The sequence below is a fragment of the Manis pentadactyla genome, chromosome 4, assembly GCF_030020395.1.
Source record: "Manis pentadactyla isolate mManPen7 chromosome 4, mManPen7.hap1, whole genome shotgun sequence".
In the NCBI taxonomy this organism is placed as follows: domain Eukaryota; kingdom Metazoa; phylum Chordata; class Mammalia; order Pholidota; family Manidae; genus Manis; species Manis pentadactyla.
In genome coordinates this window covers 136,488,762-136,500,606 of record NC_080022.1, presented here as the reverse complement: position 1 = coordinate 136,500,606, position 11,845 = coordinate 136,488,762, and the positions used below count along the sequence as shown (strand labels likewise).

General features: G+C 52.2%; 1 protein-coding gene across 2 annotated transcripts; it reads left to right on the top strand.

The window, feature by feature from the left end:
• The first annotated feature begins 1,089 nt into the window (after positions 1-1,089).
• On the top strand, positions 1,090-10,448 carry LOC118917902 (polyunsaturated fatty acid lipoxygenase ALOX15). Of its 2 annotated transcripts, XM_036896247.2 has the most exons (14): positions 1,090-1,464; positions 2,955-3,159; positions 3,427-3,508; positions 3,604-3,726; positions 3,835-3,938; positions 4,130-4,290; positions 4,940-5,083; positions 6,254-6,463; positions 7,780-7,866; positions 7,959-8,128; positions 8,303-8,424; positions 9,060-9,160; positions 9,266-9,433; positions 9,536-10,448. In XM_036896247.2, exons 1-14 carry the CDS (start codon positions 1,330-1,332, stop codon positions 9,713-9,715), a joined length of 1,992 nt encoding a protein of 663 aa, XP_036752142.1. In that variant the 5' UTR covers positions 1,090-1,329; the 3' UTR covers positions 9,716-10,448. The 2 variants fall into 2 exon arrangements, with proteins under 2 accessions (XP_036752142.1, XP_036752143.1); XM_036896248.2 differs by lacking the exon at positions 7,780-7,866.
• The last annotated feature ends 1,397 nt before the right edge of the window (positions 10,449-11,845 follow it).

The window sequence follows — 11,845 nt, the reverse complement described above, 5'->3', positions numbered from 1 at the left end:
TAAATACACTTGGTACCTTTTGAACTTTGAATCGTGGGAATGTGCTTTCCACTAAAAAAAAATGTGTCTTACAGACATATTTCTACTGATTTCATTTGTTTTACCTGGCTTTTGGTACTCCATACCATGGTGGCACCATAGTTTATTTTACTATTTATTCCCTTATGATTTACATTGCCTGGGAGTATTTGCCTTTTTCTCCTCCAAGGGAAAGGCCTTATTTATAATTGATCTTTGAGTCCAGCGTGTTTTAGCAACATTGATACCCATAAGCCTGATACGATGCTAAATCCAGGAGAAACACAAGTGAGTAAATAGTATTGGGAATGTGGTTCCTGCCTAGGAGAGCTCACCGTGGGTGGAGATATGGACTATTAAGTATGAAATATTAGAAGTATGCACAGAGCGAAAGCAGTAGAGAGGAAAGCTTATTAGCTTTGGTGGGGAGTAGTGGGTGGATGTTGGAAAGCCCAGAGAAGACTTCTCTGAAAAACTGGTCTAACTAGGGCTTAGAAGGGTGAAAAGAATTTTCCAGGAGCAAGAACTGCAAGCCAACAAGAGGGTGGGTTCTGGGAAACACAGGCTCCAGCCCCAGATGGAGAGACCCGAGACAAAGATGGGGTGCTGTGGGATGAGTTGGGAGGTGGGTAAGCCAGGTTAGCAAGGGCTTTGAATGCCAAGGAATTTGGTTGTTTATCATGTAGGCAACAGAAAGGCAGAGTCTTTTAAGCTGGAAAGGAATGGCCCCAGAGTTCGGCAGAGGGAAGGTACACAAGTGTTCGTAGTTGGTCAAATTAATCTGGTGGCCTGAATGTACCTTCTTCAAATGCTGTTGCAGACCAGGTCTTCTCGCCCTCTTCATGCTCCCTTGCAACTGTAAGCATTAAGCACCACCTATGGCAAAGGTGAACCAACTTGGGAGGTCAGAGTGCGTGTGTGTCAGTGCGTCTGTGTACACGCGTCCGTGCGTGTTAAGATGGAGGGGTTCTCCCAGCCACACGGTCTGTCTTCTGGGTCGGCTGTCGACTCCTTCTTCCAGCATGTTTCCTGCCCAAATCCTGATGGGCTTCCCCTTCCATCCTTCTCCCCCTACGGAGATAACGGTTGGCATCCTGGGCCCCCGCCAGGGCCCCGCCTTCTTGGCCTGGGGACTGAGGTCTGGGCTGCGTGGAGCTGGGGGCCGCAGCGTGCCGCCAGGAGGGGCTGGTTGGAGCCCTGCCACCCCGGCCCTGAGCCCCAACGAGGCTTCGAGGGCGGAGTCTCGTGCCCCGTTATTTGGCGCGTCCACTCTTTTTCGCCCTCAGAAGGCTCCAAACGTCTTCGGGCAAGATGGGTCTCTATCGCGTCCGCGTGGCCACCGGGTCCTCGTTCTGTGCGGGCTCCAACAACCGGGTGCAGCTGTGGCTGGTCGGCGAGCACGGGGAGGCGGCGCTCGGGAAGAGCCTGCGGCCGGCGCGCGGTCAGGTGAGCGGCCGAGCGGGCGGCCGGGCCCCAATCCAGCCAACCAATCCCGGCCCCGAACCCGCCAGAGCCGGGAACACTGGCTGCTCGCGGTGGAGGGCGCACGCCCGGCGCCAAGGGCCCCCAGAGCTCGCGGGGTAAAGCGCTGTAGGGCCGTACACGTAGCGCACAGTAAGCGCCCAGTAAATGTCCACGCCGGCCGGCCAGCTCCCTCGGAAGCGAGGGCGCACTCTTGCGCGCAGTGCTCTGTCTTCCTGCAACTCGGGTTCCTGGAGCGGCCGTGCGGCCTCCTGTTTCCTCCTCTTAGAAGCTGCTGTTTAAAACTTTCTCCGATTTTGCTGCATCCCAGACCTAGCGGCTTTACCCCCTGAGTGGGTGGGGATGGAGTCCGAGGCAAAGGTGGGGACAAGAAGCCAAGAAATGAGAACACTGAGCTTCCCGACCCATTGCCCCTCTCCCACCACACCTGCCCCGGCTCTTGTTACTTTTTCCTCCGCGACCCCCAAATTCCCATCGCCTGTCCAGCTCTCTCCAAGACCCCCGGATCCGGACGTCTGTCGCACGGACGCTTCAAAGAACAAGCCCAAGTTAGGGCCTCCCCTCTTGCCTCTTCTCTAACATTCCCTCTTGTCTCCCCCAGGGTCACTCGCGCTCCCCCTCTTTTCGCCTCTGTCAAGCCACGAATGACAGTTCTATCTCCTGGTCGTCTCCGGCATTCGTGCCTGGATGTCCGCCCCACCCCCGACCATCACCCTCTTCACCTGCCTCATCGCTTCCACTCCTGACCTTCCAAGCCCCCCCTGCAGCCAGAGCGATCCAAATACATTCCCACCCTTAAAACATTCCCCCGGCTTAGAACATTGGAATGGCTTCTGTTTGTTCTTGGCTTAACCTTTGAGACTCTTAACGGTCTGATCCTGCTCATCTCCCAGCACGCGCTCAGAGCCCCGCTCCACGACGCGGTCCTAGCCTCCGCTCTGCTTTCCCCGGCACGCCTGTCGCACACCTTTCCCTCTCCCATTCTTCCCGGCCAAGCCCTTTCCACCTAGAGGTGGGTTGTCCTCAGGGAAGCCTGCGCAGGAGCAGGTGGGGCCTCCGTTGGGCTGAGCCTTAGAGGTGCTGGTGGAGGACGCCTGAGGCTCACAGCTGTCACTGCCTGGTCAACAGTGTGTCTCTCGGTTCAGCTGTGCACCCTCTGGGGCGCGGCGCCGGGTGCCCAATGCCCGGCCTAGCGCTTGGCACAATGACCACAGGGAGGAACAAGTGAAGGATGGAGGGCACCCCCTCCTCTTTCCTCCGCCGTACCCCGGGCTGAGGAACTCGACGACCCGAAATGGTGTCGCGGAGCCAGCCACCTGCTCGGTGCGCGTACCCTTTGCTCTTCTGGCTCCTTTGGAACATCTTTCCCGGAGGACCCCAGGAAGGACGTCCGGGGGAAGCCAGGCTCAGTCCTGCAAGCCCCGCGGATACTGAGCCTCTTCTGTCGCCTGCAGGAAGCAGAATTCAAGGAGGATGTGCGGGAGTACCTGGGGCCGCTGCTGTTCGTGAAACTACGCAAACGGCGCCTCCTTCAGAATGACGCCTGGTTCTGCAACTGGATCTCGGTGCAGGGCCCCGGGGATAGCGGGGATGAGTTCTGGTTCCCCTGTTACCGCTGGGTGGAGGGCGATGGCATCCTGAGCCTACCAGAGGGCACTGGTGAGCGCGGGGGTGGGGGTGAGGAGGCTTCTGGGGCATAAGACAAGCCGGTGGGCTGGGGGGAGCGGAGGAAGTGGGGGGGGCAGGGCGAGGGGGCTGGAACCTGGGGGACGGGTCTCAGGGTGTTGTCAACGAGGAAGGTTGCTGGGGCTGGCACGGAGCCGCACCGAGGCTCGGGCCGGGCGCGATGCTGAGCATCCTCGGCAGGGCCAGGGGAGAGACCTTCAGGAGAAGCCTCATGGCCCCTGCCCTCCTGCCTGCTTCTAGGCCGCACGGTGGTAGACGACCCTCAAGGCGTGTTCAGGAAGCACAGGGAGGAGGAGCTGGAAGAGAGGAGGAAGCTGTACCGGTTAGCCCGCCTGCGCGCTCCTGACTGCCCCCACCCCACAGTGGGCTGCTGACCCTTCTCCAGTGCCAATGTCTGATTTCATGTCTACACTGCAGGTGGGGTAACTGGAAGGATGGGTTAATCCTGAATGTGGCTGGGGGCAAAATATGTGACCTCCCTGTAGATGAGCGATTTCTGGAGGACAAGAAAATCGATTTTGAGGCTTCTCTGGCCAAGGGGTGAGAAGGAGCACCTGGGAGAAAGGGACCAGCCCACTGTGGGCCCGGTGGCTGTAATGTTTGATTCTGAGAATAATTCTCACAATCTTTGCCTACCTTTTCCTGAAGGTTGGCAGACCTAGCTGTCAAAGACTCCTTAAATGTTCTGACTTGCTGGAAAGATCTGGATGACTTCAAGCGGATTTTCTTGTGTGGCCAGAGCAAGTTGGCTGGTCAGTACTCCCACCCCAGTACTTCTCTCAGGACCCTTACCCACAGATCCCACCAATCCAGGGAACCAGGGTTGGGAGTCCAGAGTCCTGGGTCCCTCTGGTAGACTGAGGTCACATGGGGCTGATTTGGTGGGCATTGGAAGGACGAAGAACTCAGATCCCACAGTGGACTTTGCAACTGCTATTCCCAGAGCGGGTGCGGGACTCCTGGAAGGAGGATGCCTTATTTGGGTACCAGTTTCTCAATGGTGCCAACCCCATGCTGCTGAGGCGCTCTACGCACCTTCCTGCCCGCTTAGTATTCCCTCCAGGGATGGAGGAGCTGCAGGCCCAGCTGGAGAAGGAGCTCCAGGTACGGACAGAAGAACCCTAAGGAGGCCAAGCAGTGAGACGGGGTGGGAAGTGGTCGGCGCTGGTGCTGCTGCGGGGTCCACTGTGAGCCCAGCTTGCCGCCAGGTGGCAAGAAGTGGTTTTATGGGAGAAATCCTAAGTGATCCTGGAGAGGGGTGGCTGCGTAGCCTTCCTCCCCAGATGAGAAATGGACTGTAGAGGGAGTGTGCCACGGTTTATAGAGACAGTCAGAATGAGGAGATGCAACTGGGCCTTGGTGCTAGGATTTTGGGGGAGTGTGTGGAGTAGGAGAATCAGGGTCAGGGATGGGTTTGTTAGTCAGGGGTTGGCAGGAATCAACTGAATGAGAAAAATCCTGGGTTTCTAGGGTGAGACAGATTTGGGTTTGAATCCTGGCTCTGCTGTTTATAAGCTGTGTGACTTCAGGCAAGATACCTATCCTCTCTGATCATCTGCTTCCTCTTCTATAAAACCGGGGCAACTTCAAGGGCATATGAGAATTATATGAGGCAATAAGCATGTGATCCACTACCTGGTGCAAAGTAGGTGATGTAGACTAGTTAATTTCCTTCTTTTTCTTCTTTGAGGAACCAGAGTGGGAAGAAGCTGCCTTATGCTGATAGCAGCCCTTGCCCTCTTCCCACATTCAGGGGGGCACGCTGTTTGAGGCTGACTTCTCCCTGCTGGATGGGATCAAGGCCAATGTCATCCTATGCTGCCAGCAGCATCTGGCTGCCCCTCTGGTCATGCTGAAACTGCAGCCTGACGGGCAACTCCTGCCCATGGTCATCCAGGTGAGAGGACCCAGGATTTCTGTGCCCCAGTGCTCAGCCCCTCATCCAAATTCACTGAGTACCCACGCTGTTCAAAGGCCTTTGCTAAGGCACTGGGGGAGGCATTAAAGGAGGAAAGTTGCAGTCTAACTGGAGAGACAGACCTGGCAAATCCAAAGAAGCCCAGTATTGAGGAAGTCTCCAAGGCTGGAGCAGTCTGGGAGGGGTCATGGGAGGTGGGGCGGGTGTGAGCCTGGGAGGAGGGTCAGGACTTTGACCTGCAAGCAGGTGGGAGGGGCAGGACCTTCTCCCCAGAAGATGAGCTGGCAGAGAAGTTGAGGTATGACCAGGTGAGAGGAGCCAGGAGATTTGCAGTAGACCCTTGGGCTGGGGTTTTGGGGAATAATGTGAGTGAGGCTGTGGCAGGCCATGGGTGCCGCGCTGAGGAGTGTGAACGCAGGAGGCCTGGGCAGGCTGTTGTGGAACGCTGCAGGCATGTTGTATGGGCAACTGTGTGTAAGGTGGGTGGGGGAAGGAAGAGAGTAGATGCAGGGATTAGGGAGACCTGCTCCAGCAGTTGCCCCAGGTGGAGGCAATGGGCTTAGGTGTGGGGAATAGCTGTGTGGGGCAGCAGAGGAAACTCAGACTGGCCTGGGTTCACGGAGAGAGCCAAAGGAGCAGTTGGGCAAGGCACCTGCAGAAATGGGACAGATCAAGAGAAGATGCTCAGGTAGGCTTTAGTTGACCAATTTTCAGGTAATAGGACGATGTGCAAATTGTAAGGTCTAGTTAGTCACTAGCTGAGACCTGGAGACCTAGTCAGCTGCACAGAGGTGGTGGTAGGATCGGAGAGATGCTGAGATTTCTGAAAAAGAGTGTGGGGTGGAGGAGGCTGAGGGTTTGAATCTGGTCCACCCCAAGGGGACTGAGGGGATGTGGGGGCTGGAAAAGGCTGCAGTGGCGGCTCCAGTGGAAGAGCAGTTTCGGCAGAAGCCAAGGGCAGAGCGGTTGGGTTAATGGGCTGAGAGGGTAGGAAAGGGAGGGAAAGGAGTAACCAGATGTAGGGGAGCAGCAACCAGATGGGAAATGCTAGGCAAACCTGGAAGGAGGGAGAGGTTCAGCCTGTGAGGGAGGCGGAATCTGTTGGGCACCCAGTACTCATCTGTTGCCTGCATACTGTCCCCACTCCAGCTCCAAGTGCCGCGAGAGGGGTCCCCGCCACCACTGCTCTTCCTGCCCACGGATCCCCCCATGGTCTGGCTTCTGGCCAAATGCTGGGTCCGTAGCTCTGATTTCCAGATGCATGAGCTGCAGTCTCATCTTCTGAGGGGACACTTGATGGCTGAGGTCATCGCAGTGGCCACCATGAGGTGCCTTCCATCGATACATCCTATCTTCAAGGTGACACCTTATCCCTTCTCTCCTGCCCCTCTCTTGGCCCCATGGCACAGTGCCACCCGTGCAAGCATCTCAGGGTTTGGGGAAAGCCAGCCAATAAAAGCCAGTGATCAAGGGAGTGAGAACATGCTCTCATTTTCAGCAGGGTGATCTGCCCTCCAAGGAGATGGACATGACTCACTGGCCGGGCGGGGTGAGAAGTCTCGCTCTTTGTATGCATAAAGCACAGATACACATACAGTATGTAGGCAGTACCCACAAATGACTAAGGATCCCATTCCATAAGAGCAGACCATTTACATAACATAAAAGATTTTTCCTGCCAGCTTTGAAGAGTTCTAAAGTAGTAACACATAGGCTGGTCAGAGGGAGTCATATTTCACAGCAGGAGCCTGGTTCATCATGGACAATCCAAACACAGTATTCACCCACTAACTTGTTTCTTGGGTGCCTCCTATGGGGAAAGAACCATTCTGGATGCCAGAGCTACACAAAACAAGCAAGGTCCTGATCTTTGGGGATTTTTATTTCCGTTAAGGGCTAGCAGTCAATAAAGATTGCACTATAACATATTGGCTGTGATAAGTACAATGCAGAGCATCAGAGAGGGGTAATGTGATGGTGAGTTTAGATTGGGTGGCCAGGAGAGGCTCCTTGGAAGAGATTACCTAGAGAATGAAACTGAAGAGCCAGTCTGGAGAGATCAAGGGGCACATTGTTCCAGGCAGAGGAAATAGCTAGTGCAAAGGTCCTGAGGCAGGAACAAGCTTGGCATGACTGAAGAACAGAAAGGAGGTGAGTGTGATGGACAAAGGGGAGTGGGTAGGAGATGAAGTTCCGGAGGTAGGCAGGTTAGACCACTACATTCTCAGTGGGGGCAATTATGCCCCCCAACCGGGTGAAAGTGGTTTTAGGGGGCAAAAAAATCTTACAGTTTTATATGTAAAACACATATATACATGCATTACATAAGAAATATATCTGTAGTATTGAAATTTCATGTAGGGTGAGAGTAGGAAAAATATCTAAAAAGGTGCATTAGAGGAATAATAATGAAAAAAAAAGCTTGAGAAACATTGAGCTAGACGTTAGGCAATCTTGTATGAAGAGAAAAGAATGCTTTTTTCTTTCAGTTACTATAGAGCAATAAGTCAATGGTTTGTGGAATGAATTACACATCAACTGAACACTGTTGGTGTCAAGGGGCCACTGCTTTTCCTTAAGACCCGGTACCTTCCCTGCCTCTCAGCCCTTATTTCCTGCGGGGACCTGCCACAACTCTCTTCTGACTTGGCCCTCCCTTGCTCTTTTCCCTCTAGCTTATAATTCCCCACCTGCGATACACCCTGGAAATTAACCTCCGGGCCAGGACTGGGCTGGTCTCTGACTTGGGAGTTTTTGACCAGGTACGAGGAGAGAAACGGGTGTTCTGGAGTTCACAGTCCCTCCTGTTCTGGGCAGCTTGATTTGCCTGACCCTGCCTGTCCTCGCTCTGCAGGTGGTGAGCACAGGTGGGGGAGGCCATGTGGAGCTGCTCAAGCGAGCTGGAGCTTTTCTGACCTACAGCTCATTCTGTCCCCCTGAGGACCTGGCTGACCGGGGGCTCCTGGGAGTCAAGTCTTCCTACTATGCCCAGGACGCCCTGCGGCTCTGGGATACCATCTCTCGGTGAGGCCAGGCAGAAGGCAGGGCTGCTGGTGTTGGGTGGAGGAGGAGGCGAGAATGGGAGGTCTGTGTCTTGTTTGGAGGCCTGGGGGCCCTGGCCTGGATATGTGGGCAAGGAGCAGCGGGATTGGAGGCTCTCTGCCAGCTTCAGCGCACTCACCCTGCACTGGCTGGCAGCTACGTGGAGGGAATGGTGCATCTCCACTACAAGACCAATGAGGCGGTGAAAGGGGATCTCGAGCTGCAGACCTGGTGTCGAGAGATCACTGACATTGGGCTGCTAGGGGCCCAGGACAGAGGTAAGACAAGCTCCTGGCATGACACCTCCAGCACAAGAGAGTCCTCCTTGAAACCTCCCCAGAGTCCTCTCTACTTCTATGGAAACTTGCAGAAGCATTTCCAACTCTTATGAAAGTGCCCAAAGGCTTTCCCAGGTTCCTTTCCTCTCAGCTAGAGATGGGTCCCCATGCTATGCATTGACAAGCCATCTGGGTCCTGGATGCAGTGTAACCCATGGATGCTCATTAATGTTTTAACAACCAGCTCTCTGGGAAAAGAAGCCCTGATTACCCACCTGCGATACACCCTGGAAATTAACCTCTGGGCCAGGACTTGCCCATTTCCATGATGTAAATATTCCCACCTTAGCTACCAATGTGATGTCAACCAGCATGCTAAATACCTGAACATTTAATGCAATTGACTCCTATGAGCTGGTATGAGCCATGCCAGAAGCCCACTGAGCAGGACCCCTCCTCCCCTTAAGCAGATCTCCTGGTCTCCTCAGCCCCACACAGTCTTGTGTCAACTCCCACAATAGTGACTGTGAGTCCCCAGCAGTCCCCACACCTCCTGTTCTTCCCTCTCTGCTTCTTCTCTGAGCTCTGCTTCTGTTCCTGGCTTGCCAGCTTCTAACTCTCCTGACCCCTTGCAGGGTTTCCTGTCTCCTTACAGTCCCGGGACCAGCTCTGCCACTTTGCCGCCATGTGCATCTTCACCTGCACCGGCCAGCACTCCTCCATCCATCTGGGCCAGGTACTTACTGCGCGGGGTGGTTGCAGTGGGGGAGGGAGCTGTGTGCAGGTGGCCTCAGGGGTTTTCCAGCTCAGCAGACACTGATTCCAGACACCTGCCCCTCAGCTGGATTGGTACGCTTGGGTCCCTAACGCACCCTGCACGATGCGGCTGCCCCCGCCGACCACCAAGGATGTGACGCTGGAGACGGTGATGGCAACCCTGCCCAACTTTCACCAGGCTTCTCTCCAGATGTCCATCACTTGGCAGCTGGGCAGACGCCAGCCCGTTATGGTGAGTGCCAGGCGCTGGGGCCCTGAGGGGGGCTGGCAGCTGCAGGGGGCGTGGCACTCCAAATAGAGGGTATAAGGCTCTCAGCTGCCTTTTTCTGTCCAGGTGGCTCTGGGCCAGCATGAGGAGGAGTATTTTTCAGGCCCTGGGCCCAAGGCTGTGCTGAAGAAGTTCAGGGAAGAGCTGGCAGCCCTGGATAAGGAAATTGAGGTCCGGAATGCAAAGCTGGCCCTGCCCTATGAGTACCTGCGGCCCAGCCTGGTGGAGAACAGCGTGGCCATTTGAGCACCGCCTCCGGGGTCGTTTCAGCCCCCTTCCACCCAAGCCACAAGCCCACCTCTTAGTGCTTTCAGTCTTGCCCTCCCCGACCCCCTATCTCCCATCCTCCTGAAGAGTCACTTTTTCATTGTCTTTATGCACAGCAAGGAAGTTCATTCCAGATGCCCCACCTAGGGCCCCATGCCCTGCCCCGTGCCCTCAGCACTCAGACCACCCACAGGGCAGATAACAGCCATGTATATATACACTGTTTCTACAAAAGGGGAATAATACATATTACTCCACACCTTTTATGAATTAAATATGATTTTGAACCTAAATCGAGTTTAATGACAACAAAAAGATACTTTAGACAATGAAAGAAAAGAACTTGGACTGAACTACCCTAAATCGAATATAGGCAAGCTGGATATCCTGAAGCCAGATGCAACACAGAGCAAGCCATTAACACAGCAGTTCTCAAGGTTTTCATTTCACAGCTCACTTAGAAAATGATAAATGGAAATAAACTTATTAAAGTGATTGAAGAAGCTGCTCCCAGCTAGAGAAATAATAGAGGCACTTGGCCTTGGGGTTTTGCCTGAGGGATCCATGTCTATAACTATTTGCAGCTCACCGGTTTGGAAGCTCCAAATTAAAATAATTAACTGGAAAAAATACTAAAACTTCATTATTTTAACAAGAGACAACAAAGGAATTGATAAAATCCAACTTCTGTATCTGATTAAAATTTTGGAAAAATAAACTTGTAAGTTTTATTTCTTAATATGGTCATTTGTGGGTATTTTAAAGCAGAAACTAACAGCATATACAAGCCAAAATCTTTTCTTTTATAATATGAACAAAGTTGCTTCTTGCCTCTGATTCTATCTAATTTGGCAGAAGACATATGGGTGGTGCTTGGTCTGATTCTTGCAGGAAAAATAGGAGATAAATAGTGGAGAGGTGGGGATAGGGTGTAATGCCGGGACCTAGAAGAACCCACAAGGAGGGAAGAAAGAGGAGGCATCGCCTCCACACCAGAAATAATGCAGTGATGCAGGCTGGGGAGCAGTGCTCTGAGGTGATGTGCAGGGGCAGAGAAGCAGTGGGAAGGGGCAGTCTCATGAACATGTTTCCTGCCAGGAAATTAGACTTGACCTTTAGGAAACAACTATTGAAGGCCTTTAAGTAAGTATGACAGCATCCTCGAAGTCAAACACTCAAAAAGGCACTCCCTTCTCCTTGGGGGCCACACTGTCAGTATTGGTTCATTGGAAACTCATTCTGACAGCTTTTCTCCTCAGTTCCCTAGAGAAAAAACTTTAAATCCCATTGCTTTCTGGAAATGAATCTTTTAGAGTCATAGTTTATTACAAATGGGCATCTTTATTACAAACAGGAGAAAACCAAGATACATCACGTTGATGTTCTCTAAGACATGAAAGCTTGCCCCTTAAGTTCTGGTGAAGTTACAGAAATTAAAGTGAACTTTAAAGTGAGTAAGCTAGGATTGAAATTTCTGGTTCATATGGTAATTCCATGCTTAATTTTTGGCAGAACCATCAAAATGTCCACAATGCCTAACCATTCACATGCCCACTAGCAATGTATGAGAGTTTTGATTTCTCTATATCCTCACCAACAACTGTTATTTTCTTTCTTCTTCTTTTTTTAAAATTATACCCATCCTAGTGGATGTATCTTATTCTGGTTTTGATTTGCATTTCCCTAATGACTAATGATGTTGAGCATCTTTTCGTGTGCCTATTGGCCATTTGTATGTCTTCTTTAGAGGAAATGTCTATTCAAATCCTTTGCCATTTTAGGATTGGGTTGTTTTTGTCTTTTTATCATTGAATTATAAGAGTCCTCTCTGTATTCTGGATACCTTATCAAATATATGATTTGCAAATATTTTCTCCCTTTCTGTAGATTGTATTTTTACTTTTTTGATAATGTTGTTTGATGCAACTTTAATTTTTCTCCAAAAGTTTTTATTGTGTCTATTTTTGGAGGATATCTCTTTCTTTCGCTGCTTTACAGATGTCTTTCCATTGTCTCCCGACTTGCATAATATCTGATGGGAAATCTGTGTTATTTTAATCTTTATTACACTGTACCTAATGTCTTTTCTCTCAGTGCTTTTAGAGTTTT